Source organism: Triturus cristatus, chromosome 3_2, assembly GCF_964204655.1.
Source record: "Triturus cristatus chromosome 3_2, aTriCri1.1, whole genome shotgun sequence".
In the NCBI taxonomy this organism is placed as follows: Eukaryota; Metazoa; Chordata; class Amphibia; order Caudata; family Salamandridae; genus Triturus; species Triturus cristatus.
Window position 1 is genome coordinate 446,522,509 of NC_140584.1, and position 15,264 is coordinate 446,537,772.

General features: G+C 37.2%; 1 protein-coding gene across 1 annotated transcript in view; it reads right to left on the reverse strand.

The window, feature by feature from the left end:
* Nucleotides 1-2,795: 2,795 nt before the first annotated feature.
* The window catches only part of TPH1 (tryptophan hydroxylase 1), a 213,789-nt gene continuing 201,320 nt past the window's right edge, over nt 2,796-15,264 (reverse strand). The window contains exon 11 of the mRNA XM_085648051.1: nt 2,796-6,410. Coding sequence (XP_085504177.1) covers nt 6,236-6,410 — 175 coding nt within the window. The 3' untranslated portion in view covers nt 2,796-6,235. The remainder of the gene's footprint in view (nt 6,411-15,264) is intronic.

A 15,264-nucleotide genomic window follows, 5' to 3' on the forward strand; every position in this document is an offset into this window, starting at 1 on the left:
CCAGATTCCACTTGGAACTTTTTTACTTTAGGCTCTGGACAATGAACAATGTGCTCAGGAAGACACATCTGAAAAAGGCACCTGGGAATGTGGGCCTGATTCACAAAGGGCCTCTGCACTTGTGGTGAAGGCCCCGCAGTCATTTTGGGGGTTGACCCACACTCATAGCAGGATCTCCTCCCTGTAGTTATTCATTGTGGAATTCCTGCCATTAGTTTGGGGCTCCCGCCGGGACTGTGGGTCACCTGCTATGAATGAGGAGGCCCTTTGTGGATGGGCCCCTTTGTTAAGTCCACAGAAGTGAAGAGCTAGTGCACTGGAGCACAGCAACAGATTATAGTTATCTGGGCCCTGAGACAACACAGGTTAGGAGTATCATTACTGTTTTTAACATTTGCCACACCAACACCTGTCATTTTTGGAGGAGCAAGCCATTGTAGAGCTTATAGTTTGTGCAGATTCGAGCGACATCACACACAATATAAAAGTATACAACTTTTAAATTACCTTCTTTTAATACTTTCCTTTTCCAATTTCTAGTTAATATGATTTTTTGTTTGTTTCACCCTACCCGCGAAGTGATTGCGACTACTGAGCAAATGTAGATGTGGATGAGCAGGTGTTAGAAGGCATGAGATTGTGGGTGCCTGCATGTGAGTGAGAAGTGAATAATAGTGTCTTCCACTTGTGAGCCTGGGTGTATCATGAACCTTGAATTCAGTCAAGTAGGGTACTGACTTGGGAATCACTATAAAACTCATTCAGACTGATGAAGGGTCAATTGCATGTCAGAATTTCAAGGACAAAAATATTAACCTGCCAGAGTATTTTGGCCAAAATTTCAATTACCACTATGCCGTGAAGGTAAGTATAAATAGGTTAGATCGATTTACTGTTCTTAACTCAACATCTGCATACCTTGAAGTGTTCCTTTAATCTGAGAGATATAGTAATGAGTTCATTAAACTTTATCATTTGGAACTGCTGAGTTTGTGTGCTGATGGAGAGAGACATTTTTAAGTAAGGTAATTACTTTTTGCACCAACGTTCAGAATTATGGGAGATCCATGAACTTTCTCAAATTATTTCCTCTACGTATGCTTGGAAAATTCATTTGTAAGTTAATGAGTGCCCATAACTGTGGCAAAAACCACACTGTTTATGTTAATTTCTTTAGCATGGCATTTTTCTGGTTAACCTTTCCCAAATCGCCCCCCAACCGGGGACTTATACTTCGAGGTGTCACTTACAAATATAGATAAATATTTTTTTCTTGGGCAAATTCACATTTGTGAAATTCAGAAACAAAACAGAGTTTGTGAATCACCTGCTAACTCTTCAGTTTCTGACTTTTTTCATGCAAGAGTCGGACTAAAATCTTTGTGCATCAGCCTCATTGTTTTTTGACAGCTGAAAACACATGAAGATGTAACTGCGCTGCGTCACTCCGAATTTATCAAACCACTCAGGGACATGCAAGGTGGCCTCGTGTGGCTTGATAAATCTAACTTAAAAGTTGTGTCGCCCTTACACCCCATTGTGTGGCACAAGGGTGAAGCAACCCTTTGATAAATTTGACCCGCTATTTGGGGCATCCTACGATACAAATACCTCTATTTTAACACCCCACAGGACCCCATTTGTGTTAGTCATGATTATGTCAAAATGAAATTAACAGGCAGGTGCATTGCCAGGTCAAGGTGTAGGCAAAATTTGTGTTCATAAAGACTGCTAACTCAATCTGAGTGTTGCTTATGATGAAACCTATTGTGTACCAGTTACCCTTTTGGATATCAAGGGCCAGATGTATGACCAGTGTAAATTGCGACTCACAATTTGCACTCGATTGCGAGTCGCAAATTACTAATCGCAATTTACAAGGTACAACAGTGTCAGAGACACTGATTGCAATTCCCAACAGGGTCGCAAAATGTGAGTCTCATGAATATTAATGAGGCACTCGCAATTTGCAACCCCATTGGGAATGGCTGGCCCTCCCAGGGATTGTGGCCTGCTGGGCTCAGCAGATCTCCATGTCTGGGACTGCTTTTAAATAAAGCAGTTTTTTGAATGCAGCCCTTTTTCCTATAAGGAAAACGGGATGCATTAAAAAAAAAATGAAACGTTTTTGTTTAATTTGTTAAGGGCAGGTAGTGGTCCCTGGGACCACTGCCTGCCCCCCAAAAATATTTTCCCCTGCATTTGCAAAGGGACCCTATCCCATTTACAACTGCATTACCACCCTCTTGAAGAGGGCAGTAAATTGTGAGTGTTTTGCGACCGTAATTGCGGTTGCGAAACATTCGTACATGGCATGTGAGTCGCTATTAGGAAGGAAACACCCCTTACGAATAGCGTGTCGCAAAACACTATTTTGCGAGACGTAAATTATTTGCGAATCGCAAAATAGTGTTTGTACATGGCTCTTTCAGATTTAGCATGCGCAAATGGGTCGCAAACCCGTTTGCGCATGCTAAATCTCGTTGTACATCTGGCCTCAAAGTGCTCAATATATTCTTCTTCTTTGTCTTCTTTTACTTCTTCTTTTCATCTTCTTCTTATTATTATTATTATTGTTGTTGAAGTTATTATTATTTATTCATTATTATTTGTAGTAGTGATAATATAATCACTAACAGCAGTGGTAGTAGTATAACTATCAGTAAAGTTCAGTTTGAGGAAATGCACTTCAATGAATATAGTAAAATACTACAAAACAAAAAAAGAACGCATTTTGCCTAAATCAACCAATAATTATGACTCATTTTAACAAAAACCTTTCAAACAGCTGGATACATTCATTAATTGCAATATTTATTGTGTTTTATGGTAATGCATGTGTAACAAGTATGTTTGCCTTCAAGTTAATTAATGCATTCTATAACTAATCTAAGTTATGTAATAAATTTCACCTTTGTTAATTTCTGTAGAGGTTCACCTGTAAACCATGATTATAATGAATATAATGATTAAAATGAACATTTAAATGTTAGTCTGTGAACAGTAAGCTTGCATATGTTCCTAATCCTATCATTCTATTAACATAGGATATTGAAACCTTAAAAAAATTGCAAAATAAATCCAGTTCTTGATAATGATAAGATGTGCCGGGCTTAACACGGACTGGAAGACAACTTTACTTGCTATTTATTAACCACAGTTTTATTGATATAATAAGTGACATGTGCATCACAACAAAACTTTCAGACTGTTTTAAAATGAAGTATCTCTCAAACTAATAACATTTCAACATAAAAAGTAGAACAAGCAGTAACATACTCTACTGCTAAGTCCTAAGACACAAGATATTGCATTATCTCTTGTAACAATGTTGTATTCTATTTACTAGTTAACAAAAGCACAGTTTAAAAGAGTGATTTGTGTATTAAAATGGGTCAAATGTAACTCCTATATTAGTTTCAATATATATTTTTATAGATGACATTTTGTTTTCATTTCCTTCTGCTTATCTCTTTATTTGTACTATGCTGCATTCATAGTTGGAGATTTTTGGAACGGTTTTACTCCTAAATTTCCATTGTACTTGAAATCCTTGCATGAATTCATTGCTGAAATTTCCTTTTGTTAAAGGACATCTCTGCATGAATGGGACTATTTTTCAAGGCATATTTACATTCAGAAAGACACTTGATGACTGTGATTTAAACCATGTGGCCACACCCTGTTATGCTTCCTGCCTCCTCCCCCTTTCTGATGTCATTAACAAACACACTTTGGCAAACCTAATGCATTTGATATGCACTGTATTGATATAACATGAGCTCTTGCAACAGACAAATAAAGATGTCTATGGACAGACGCAACAAAAAATGTATGCCTTTGCTACACACAGTTGTAACAGGGTGGTACCATTATTCCATGCATGTGAAATTGTGGAGTAGAAAATTACTATGTAGGAACTACATCACTACAACACCAACGTCACGATATAAAGTGTAACCATTTGATAAATGTTGTGCCCTGCATTGATATCATTAGTGCTTGCAGCAGATAACTATAGACGTATGTAGTGTGACACTAACAATTGCCTTTCTATGTCTTGTTTTGCACAGCACTGTCACAAGGTAGATTTAGTGATGGAATTACTTGCCTAGTCTTTAAAGCACAGATTTGGGAACCCTTTTACCTACAGTTTTCCTGTATATGTATTTCAAATTGCACAGAAAATGCCTGCTAGGTTTACATTAGGGGTGAGAAGTTGGTGTGGTCATCGTAAAGTGCCAGATGACTCCATGTCACCAGGGGCACTTTATTGTAGTCCTTGACTTTGCTTCTAAAATCAAGGTGTGTTAGTCATTTTGGCTTAGCTGAATTGCCCAGGACAGACCTCTCAGAATGCAAATGGCTATTAAAGGATATTTAAGTACTAGAAAATTGTGTCACTGATGATATGGAGTCATTACATTGCCTTAGGGGAAGATTCAACGCTGTGTTTCAAAACAGAAAATGTGTTTCTGTCAGTAAAAGCAGAAGCAGTGATGGATGAGTCACAAGCAGTGATGACCTTTTAATAGGGTTACCAGATAGCGCCCAGTCATTGAGACACCATGCTTCCAGAATGTGGCTTTCGTTTAAGAAGTTAGTGAATTCTGGAAGTTTTAGCCTTGGTTTGGTTTAGTTGTACTAACTGAGCTAACTCAACTGCTAAAAAATAAGTTTTAAGATGAAACTCCAGAGATGAAGTAGTTTTGTACCCCTAAATTGAGTTATCTTATTCTGGTACCCATTTAAACATAAGTTGTGCAGTTGTTTCAGTCCAGCTGGTCACTTTCTAAAGCCTCTCAGTCAAAAAAGATTATGTGTACACTCTGAATAAGTATATTATAAACATATGTTTAAGAGTAAACACATTAACATACTTTCTATCACAGTATTTACTCAGTAAAATGCTTACATTTGTGATTGTATTACCGATTACAGAAATAAGCTTAATAATTTACATTTCTTTAACAAGTACATAGCATATACCACAATGACCATTTTTAGCACTCAGCAGCTTCAAGCTAAATACATTTAGTACAGTTTCCACAATATTGTTTTACATCTCAAAACTTACAAATGAGCTGCAAGCCATTTTACAGAAACATATTTTGGAAAGTGGTTTTCCTTCCAAACATGCATGTACAATCTTCCTCTACATTATCCTTCTTTGGTAGGCTTGGACAAAAGACAATATATAATGTTCATATTTTGTGTTTTTGAGAAATTCTGAGTTCGAGAGACTCAACATTTTTGAAAGTTTATCTTGTAGTTGTTCTGCACATGTGCTTGAAAAGGAATTCAAAATTTTATGATAATTGGATTTATAGATTCATGTTAAGAAAAGTCCTAAAAAGAGAATTCGACCTCAGATGAAACTAAAAAGGTAAAATCATATTTAGCTTGAAAGAAAACCACACTGAAAGAAAAGAACTGTGAGAGGAATGAAAATTGTACTTTTTTATTTCAGTAGAGCCCTTTGACAGGTCCACAATTAAATAGAGATATTTTCTGACAATCATGTGTCTCTACAGGACGACCCTGAGCAGAGCCATACCAGGCATATGTGGTTCAGTGACATCTATCTCTCCCTATCCATCGTTCTCTCTTCCATTTTTTCTTTTTATGGATGAACACTTTTTGTTTTTCTGACTGTCGCAATGGTACACTAATTCCTAATGTAGGGATCCTACAGATAATATTGTGACCATAATATTGATGATATACCATCACTGTAAAGTTTATAACAGTAAATCTATACTTATCTCGATGTTATTTTCTGAGTCAATATTGTGGTCATGATATATTTGTAGGTCACTATTTTAGGAGTTGATACTGTGATAGGCAATTGTCTCAGTGTGCTCCTAATTGTGCCTAATGAGAGAACTACAACAAACAACAGAGTTATTGATAGAATGCTTGAATTAATATATGCCACTGGCAATTGCTCAGGGCTGCATTCCAGTCCATCGTTTCTTTCCCACCATGCCACTGTAAACAAAGGCCAGCCATAAGCAAATCTGTACTGTACCTTCTCCTCATGGGAACAGTGTTTCAATTTCAGCTAATTTTGACTTGTAATATTTTTATAAGACAGATGTCAGGTGAGAAAATTGAGAAATATGTTGTGTTAAAGCAAACATGACAACATTGTTAACAGTGTAGGAGGATCTGAGCAAGTCCACTTTTCACTTCTTCATGCAGGAGGCGGTTGACAGATGTTGATGTTGGTTACTCAGACGCCCAACTGCTTGTGAAGCTTATTAAGGGCATCACTGACAATGTCCAGCTCATGGCGGAGGTCGCATACCACACTAGTGATGCTTTTGGTGTCCTTGAGGATCTGCACACTCTGTGTGTAGGGGTTGTACTTCAAGCCAAAGGGACGCTGGATTGTAGTTGCAAATTCTCTGTTTAGTAAAACAAATAGGAAACATTTAGTTGACGGTCACCTACTCAAGCACAAGCACCCCTGTTTCAGAAAAAGACCAATCATTTGCAATACAGCCACTTAAGTATCACTTCTGCAATGTTTTGACAGGGAAGGTAAGGCTGTTAAATATTAGGCAGCACAACTTCTTCTGTTAGCTGCTCTTGCCTTTCTCTTCAACTGAGATTCTGCTTATCCAATTAATAGTGTTGTTTCGTACACGCAACCTTTAAAAATAGTACAGATAAGAGAGAACATATTGACTTTTCCAAATCTATTTATTATTTAAATAGCTTTTATTAATTATGGACCAGGCCTCATGGGTGTCAGAGCATTGTACACATGTTTGACAGAATACTGAATAGGTTGCAAGAACTGTGATCTGCACTCAGAATTGCCGTTATATCATAATGAGCAACTCCGAAGCCATTACTATAAAACAAGCGAGAAGACAAAAGCTTTTGCCAAAAAAGTGAAACGTGTATTAATAAAAAGGGGGAAAATTGCATATTCTGGAAACAGTGTTCAATATAATAATCCAAAATGAAAAATAGACTGAGTTTCTCAGAGTTCCTTACACTAAAAAGTCAAATTGTTGTGATTGCGCATGGATCACAAAGAAATGGCAACACAGGTTTTGCAATTATGTAACATCAGGACAAAAATACCAATCAAATTGGAATACTGTTGTGAGCAAGAAAGGAACCAAGATGGTGCTCCGACTGCTGCCATTGCATCAGACCTCCCTCTGGACCTCCCTCCCGATCATGATGGTGGCCGTGGGACCACCACAAGACCACAGCCATCGCCAAGATTCAGGATCCCATGGCTGTGGGGAAAGCAGGTCGGAATCACGGCAGTGCCGGCATCAGTACTACCAAGCAGATTACAACCTACCTTTCCACTAAGCATGTTAAGGTGGGGACCGCGCCATGAAAGGCTTGACGGAAAGGCATGTTAAAGGGCCCCCAACAGGGCACCCTGACCAAATCTGTACATGGTGGCACGAGTAGTGGGCATATGATGTGCCCCCCACAAAAATTGCTCACTTGTGTGTGCACTTGGTGGCATGCACAACATGGTGCATGCCACACCATGCATGAATGTGCTGTAGGTGCTGTCACGGCAGCGGTATGCTGTTTAGGCTCTCCTATGAGACAAAAAGTCAAAAAGTAATGCCCCCTTTGGGCAACCTAACAGTTCTGAATGTTAAGTTGCCCAAAGGAGGCGTTACTTTTTGACTTTTTGTCTCACTGGTGCCCTACCCCTTTGGTACAAAAAGGCCCCTCTCCTCTTGTTAGGCTCTCCTATAAGCCAAACATTCCCCTCGCCGTTTCACCGCAGCACTGCTCGCCATGGATTACTGTTGTAATTTGACAGGCGCACATGCTGATGGCTCTGCGGTTATTCTGAGAATGCCGCGGGGGCGGCCCTACAGGAAGACCGCTAGAGTCATAATCAGGCGCTAAGTTGTTAAAAATAGAAAAAGAGCCTATTTAGTTAATCAGATTTGAACATGATACAAAATCTATAAGGAACTTTATCACAATTGAAATTCCAGGTAAATCAACTAACTGAAATATACATTCTCAAAAAAGTGTCCGACATAACACAACAAGATATTAAAAATGACAAGAGATGTTACTGTACTAAACATATGATTTTGTCATGCAATATTCATACATAAGTCATGCACAAAACGCCAAATTACGAGTCTGGCGGCCCCAGAACTGCCAGATCCATAGTCAACTGCGGTCGAACCATAATTGGACCACCGCTCCGCCAGACAACCTCATTCCCTGTCAGTGGCGGGCGGTCAGGGGCTATGTAATGTGCAGGTGGTGCAGCTGTGGCACTGCAATGTATGTTAGAGGTTTCAGGACTACCAGCGGTTTCACAAAGGTCTTTCCTACATGAGAAAGGTGGCCCCACAGGCCCCGTGTGCCGCTCTCAGCCTTGGGATCCATAAAGGGGGGTACAATATGTGCCCCCCTGTGTGCATGCACCCAGGTTTCTGCACGGCATGGCCTATCGAATCCATGACGTACAGGAATCCTGTGCGGCGTTCACATTGTGGTGCCTCTTTCAAAGGCACCGCTGCCTTTGAATGACGCATCATAGTGGGACCGTCATGCCGCCCGTCCGCCTTCCCACATAATTACTTGTAATGTGGTGTGCGGGTGTCAGTGATTCTTGGCGGGCGGCAGTGGTGGGCCACCCGCCCGCATGGCCAAAAGTCGTAATTTGGCCCAAAGTAGAACAATCACTCACAGTGTTAGACATATTGATAACATTTATTTGATAGCTGGTGCCAAGTGAAGATTATTTATAGAAGGAGTCTCAATTCAATAGAAAATATAAAGAAAGAAAAGCCAAGATCTTTGATAGAGTAGGAAAATCCAAGACAAAGTCTACTCCATGTGTTTGCAAAAGAGGGCTATGATAGCCACTCCAGCACAAGTGATGGTGCTCTCAAAGAGGTGTTTGAAAATGGCACATAATTTGGGAGTCAGATATTTGGCAGAGACAGGAAGAGGCAGATTCTTGGTAAAATGTTTAATGAAGATAGAATAAATCAAAAGCAGCATCAACTTGCGATGTTAGGAAAAGGAGTGTCTGCTAGAGCTGAGGTGTAAGTATCAGTACACTTATGGAGATTCAAAAGCTAGTTTTAGTGTTATTAATATTTATGGTATCAGCCACCTTGATAGTAACGGTGTGTACATTTGTATAGCATTGTGAAAGAAGAATGTTGCAAGGTTATATTTGCTAGTCGGATTTAATAAACTGCGCAATTTCAAGGAATTTACATCAAAATGACTAAGAAGACCAAAGTGTATAAAATTGAAAGAAGTAGGTTGCTGCAAATCATGTTAGCAGACATAGCTCAGCGAAAAATCCAAATTAGCACAATCAGTGTTATAGTGAATCATATAAAGAAAAATCTGTCTATTATATCTCTAATGTATATTGGCAGTTCTATGCAGACACCATTGACTGCTTGTACAGATATAAATGTATGTAAACCCAATAGAAAAGAAGGCAGTTTATTAAAAAAAACTGCAAAACAGAAAATAAAATGCATTGGCCCATTACAAAATCTACTTTGCAAGTTGAAAAGTCAAAGAAAGCATCTTACTTGTTTGAAAGTGGAGTACTGGGTGGGCAAGCCATTTTAGAAATGGAAATAGTTTACCAAAGGAAAAACAAGATGGTGATTTTTACAACAGCATCTGCCGTCTTGAAGATGGCAGGGTTCATGTAGGAAAGCTGTGTACATTAAAAATGGTATTGATTAGAAAACAACATTAAGGAAGTGCAGATGCTGGCATCAAAAGAACGCACTGGTTTGTTAAAACCACCATCTAACGGACTGTAGCATGCACATGGATTAGTATACCCAGCATGAAACCATTATTAAAGGACATTATAAAAGAACTATTTCAGAGGTTACTAAAAATGTACTGTGAATATTTATGAGAAGAAAGGCAAAAAACCAAAACGTCCAAATTATCCTTAAAAGTTCATGGGTGGGGAATCAAACGTTGGTCCCAATGATAAGAGTTGTCATTTGTATTGAGCTATATCATCTGACATTACAGTCAAACAAAATGACCAGTTGAAGAAAAACGTCTACAAGTAGCTTCTACAATTCCATATGCATATCATTGTGAATGGCTGTTCTCCGACATTTTCTTATAACCTTCTGAAGGGCATTGGAATCTATTGCAGAGGATAAGATCTCATTAAATCCACCAATCAATGCTGGTGCCTCATACTTCATACCTAATGGCATTGTGTTTGAAAGGCACCTTCTCCGGGTCACTTTGGTTTATCTCCCTGTTTTACATTTCTTTCTTTTCTAGGTTGTGTATTTGTTTTACAGGATTAATAATTTATGGAGAATGGGATCACATTGTGAATAGACCAGTTACTGGGTAGTGGTTTTTGAACACTATTTGTATTGGGTTAAGAGTGGGTGAAAAAAGGACGTCATGTGCAAGGTTGTTGGTGGTAAGATATGTGGAACTAATCAATATTCTTCAGAAGTGTTTTAACTTTCTTCAAAATCCACTCTTTTTGAGTAGATGACTGCAATTACATTACTTAATTTCCTTGCATCACACCCGTCTGCTCACGCTTTAGTGATGCACTTAATACTATAGCAACATTGATGTGCTTAACGAAGCAAGCACTGTAAAAAATTGCCAGGGGTGTTTAGTAATGGCAATAATACATGTGCTTTTAAGCTATCTTTCAGCACGTTGACTGCAACTGAGTAAGAGGCACGAAGACAATGTGAGTTTTGAATGAGTGATTTCCACACACTTTTACCATGTTCATTTCCAAAACCTCTTTGGCTAACGACACCTCTCTTCAATAGAATGATCGGAGCATAAAATGCCGGGCTTCTGCCTCTGGTGGATTGACGCATTAATGGCCCTAATAGTCATAAGCTAGCCATTCAATGCATATATTTGAAAGCTGTTTTCACTCACAGTGAATTTGGCTTTTCAACAGAATACAGTGAAAAGGAGACCACGAATACCTTCTTGCAGACTGGCTGCAGCATTATATCTGACTCACATCTTTGAGTGGGCTTTGGGTCAGCCTTTTATACATAATAGAATGTCCAGAGCAACACACAATTGAAGTATCTTGGTCCGTCAATCCGACAGGTCCAAAGCTTTTTCTCAGGAAACAGAGGGTTGGTAGTACATAAATCAAAGTCCAAATATGAAGACACTGTGTAGGTCTGTAGTTCAAAGGCTTTTATTTCTTAGTCATTCAAACTAATTGGAGTCCAAAGATGAAACAGTTGACACGTATTTAGTCGTTTGATGACTATTTCAAGGCTGTAAGTTTGAAAAATGCATACTTATAAACTGTATACTATCAGTTACTATAGGTAATCACAGTGTATTAGATATTTTCTATTAGTCATTCGATTGATCACAGAACATGACTGGGTGGATTTTCTGTCTATGTAATTTTTCTGCTTCTTCATCAGTGGCTTTTCTCCCTATTCTTAAGTTTGTCGTAACACTAGATTTTTTCATCTGTACCTTTATGTTTTTTATTGAATGAGTTTTTTCTTTCCTCCTTCCCTACAACTGCTGATTTGTGGGAACTGTGTCATTTTATTTAACTTTTAGTTCTCCATGGTAGCACATCTGGTTTCTCACACTCTCCCCAACTTGGCCTTTGAGCCTCCTTGCTCTCTCTTCTGGCAACTGTATTGTCAAATTATCTCCTACTCCTCCTCTTTTCATCTTCTTATTCTCGCTTTATTAATTCACTTGTTATATGCCCTGGCTCTCTCTGTCTTCCCTCTTGCCCAATTTTCCACTTCCACATGTCCAAAATGAACTACCACCCCTCTTCTTCTTGCTTCAACTTTAATTTAAAAAAATAGTAGGATCCGGGAACTACACACTCTTACTGTGCCATTCACATCACTCAATTTCCTTGCCAGTTGCACAAACTTTATTTCTTAATTTACTGTTCGAGAATGCCATTGACAATATTCAAGCGAAAGTTAATAATAAAGTATAGCTCAAAAAAATTCTAATTGCAGTTGCCAGTGCATCAATACTCAGTGCCATGCACACGTGACTGTCTTGGAATGCTTTTTTTCTTTATGGCAAAAAGCAATCCAAGATAGCCACCTATTTGTGTGCAGTGTGCGAATGTTACAGGGGCCATCTTAGAATGCTTTTTACCACAAAGAAAAATAAGTCTCCCACTGCACACCCATGTATGCATGTGTGGGGGGTGTTTTGAAAACATTTGGATTTACAACTATTTGGAGACACAAAAATTGGAAATCAAATATCCTGACACTCAAATATCATGATGCACAAATATTGTTGACAAAAATATCATTTTTGAGGTAAGTAATGATGTAAATAATATTGATGTTTTTAATATTGTTTTCACTAATATAGTGGTAAAAATTTCAAGTTTTCATTATTTTACTATATTTTAGTTACTGTATTAATTGTATGTTGCCATTGTTTATATGAGTGTCATTAATTATTTTTTAAATATAGCTTCTAATTTTAAGTGATTTAGAGTTTTTAAATTATTTTTAATAGTAATTTATAGTGTTGCAGTGGGTTGTTGGCTTCGTAGGGGGATAGGGTAGGAATTTCATTACGTAGTAATTAATTAAGACCTATGTATAACATTTTATGTAATTAAATATATTATTGATATTTATTATGCAATTTGGGTAATAGTGAGTTATTTTCAGTATATGTTATTTGCCAGCTGTTTAATTTGTAGGGGTATTGGGTGGGAAGTTAATTAAGTAATTAGTAATTAACAGTGAATTATTCATTACATATTTAATTGATTTGTTATTATGTGAAATATGAAATACTGATTTATTCTATTTATACTATGGTTTTAGGATGCTAGGTTAGTAGGGTATAGGGTGGAAAGTTAATTAATTATTAATGAATTAACAATTAATTATTAATTGTTAATTCATGAATTCAATTATTTTAAACATGTAAGCTATGGAATTGTTATTTTTCTATTTATAGTTAAGGTGTGGGCTGCTAGGTTTGCAGGGGTACAGGGTGAGAAGTTAATTATTTAATAATTGAACAACAACTATTGATTAATAGATAAAAAAAAATATTGAATAGTAATTATGTGAATTGGTTTATTGTATTTCACACGTATGTATTTTTTATGTGATTTCTCTTAAAGAGTTTAATATTTTTTCTACATTCATGATATTACTAGGTAATATGTTGAAGTGAAATATTTTTCCTACCCTTGCTACAGTAGAAATAGTACAATTACCTCTCTGCAGTTCAACACTTTCCCCACTGTTGTGCTAGTTTGGAGTGGGAGTAGTAAATGTCATCCCTTTGAAATCCAACGCTTTCCCTACTATTTCAGAGACTGGAGTGGGAATAGTAAATTTTACCCCTCCTAAATTCAACACCTTCCCTACTTTTGTGTTAACTGTAGTGGGAATAGTACATTTCAACCCTCCAATGTCCAGCGCTTTCCCTGCTGTTGTTCTGACTGTAGTAGTAATAATAAACGTAACTGCTCAGAAGTCCAACACTTTCCCTTGTATTGCTGTGACTTAAATAGGAATGGTAAATCGAATCCCTTCGAAGTCCAAAACTTTCCCTACTGTTGCTGGAATTAGAGTGGGAATAGTATATTTAATATTCTTAAACTTCAATAGTTTTCATAATATTGGTTAAAAAGATTTTATAGTATTGTGTTTTATTTTTTTATTTTTTATATTATTTGTTTTTATGTTTAAATAAATTTTAACGTTTATAGTATTTTGTGTAAATGTGTTTTTGTGGTTTTTCATATTTTATTTAATGTATACATTAATTAAGATATTTTGTCTTTTCAATTGTTTATATTGTCTATGGTTTTATTGTGTATGTGTGTTTTTATTTGTATATATATATATATGTGAGTGTTTGTGTGTGTGCATAGACCGATATAGTGCAATATAAGAAATAGAAATATGTATTTTACATTATAACAATGTTATTAATATTTTAAATTAATTAACACGAATATTTTTATATATACATTGTATACTCATATCAGCAAATTATAAATATAAAAATATATATAGTGTAAGATAAATATTCTTATTAATTATATTATATACATTCATAATGATTAATTTAAGATATACAAAAATTATATATTATAAAATAAATGATTATATTAATTAGGTTACAGTATATATATGTGTGTGTGTGTGTATGTATATATATATATATATATATATATATATATATGGAGTTTGAACAACAGGTGCTGCATGATAATAGCAATAATTGTGGCATTATGACACTTTTGAGCCTTTTTTCAGCATGGGAAGTTATTTGTATATTTGAAAGCACATACCCTGCATTAGCCCCATAAACAAGGAATATTTTGGAAAACGGAACTGCGGGCTAGAACAAAACGTCATAAAAGGTGATAAAATGGCCTTCCCAGTGCATTATGGACATTAAAGTATTTCAAGACTGCAGAGTGACGTTGTAGTCTTAGATAAAGTGGACATAACTTTGGTCACGCCCCAATTGTCCATATGGCTCACCTGTGATCAAGGCTTCACGCGAGCTGAAATGCGTTAGGATTGAATATGCTGCCATTCTGATTCAAGCGTGAATGAAGCGTCTATTGTTTTCAAAGTCCGGTGTGCGGAGCTCTTCTTTGTGTGTTACAAGGGAGGTGTATATAGCACTGTGCTAATCCTATGCTTAAAGACTTTGCTGTAGAAATGGCAAAAATACTTCATCCCTTTCTATCTCGGCATGGATGGCACTGTGCTAATCCTTCGCTTAAAGACTTTGATAGAAAAGCAGACATTTGAGGTGAGCAAATTTAGAGTGTCGCTGGTTTTGAGAGTGTTCTATACTGGAGCTGCTTTCCACCTAAACTAGAGTACCGGCCAGAATTCTCTGCCTCTTTTTTTGCATAATTTATGCATCACTCTGTGCCTGAAAGGGATTTGCTTTGACTTACACAGGTTGCTCCCTTGTGTTTGGAGAAAGGTATACCTCTCTGAAGAGCTCTAATGAGAGCGAAACATGTGTCAGGGGTTGCTTTTATTCATTTCAGGTTGGCTTGGATGGTATTTTACCAATCCAAAGCTGTTATACTGTGCCTGGAGTGGTAAAAGGCTTTGGCCATTTTACAGCTCGGGATGGATAGCACTGTGATAATCCTATGCTTAAAGTCTTTGCTGTAGAAATGGCAAAAGACTCTGCCCCTTTCTATCTCGGCGTGGATGGCACTGTGCTAATCCTATGCTTAAAGACTTTGATAGAAAA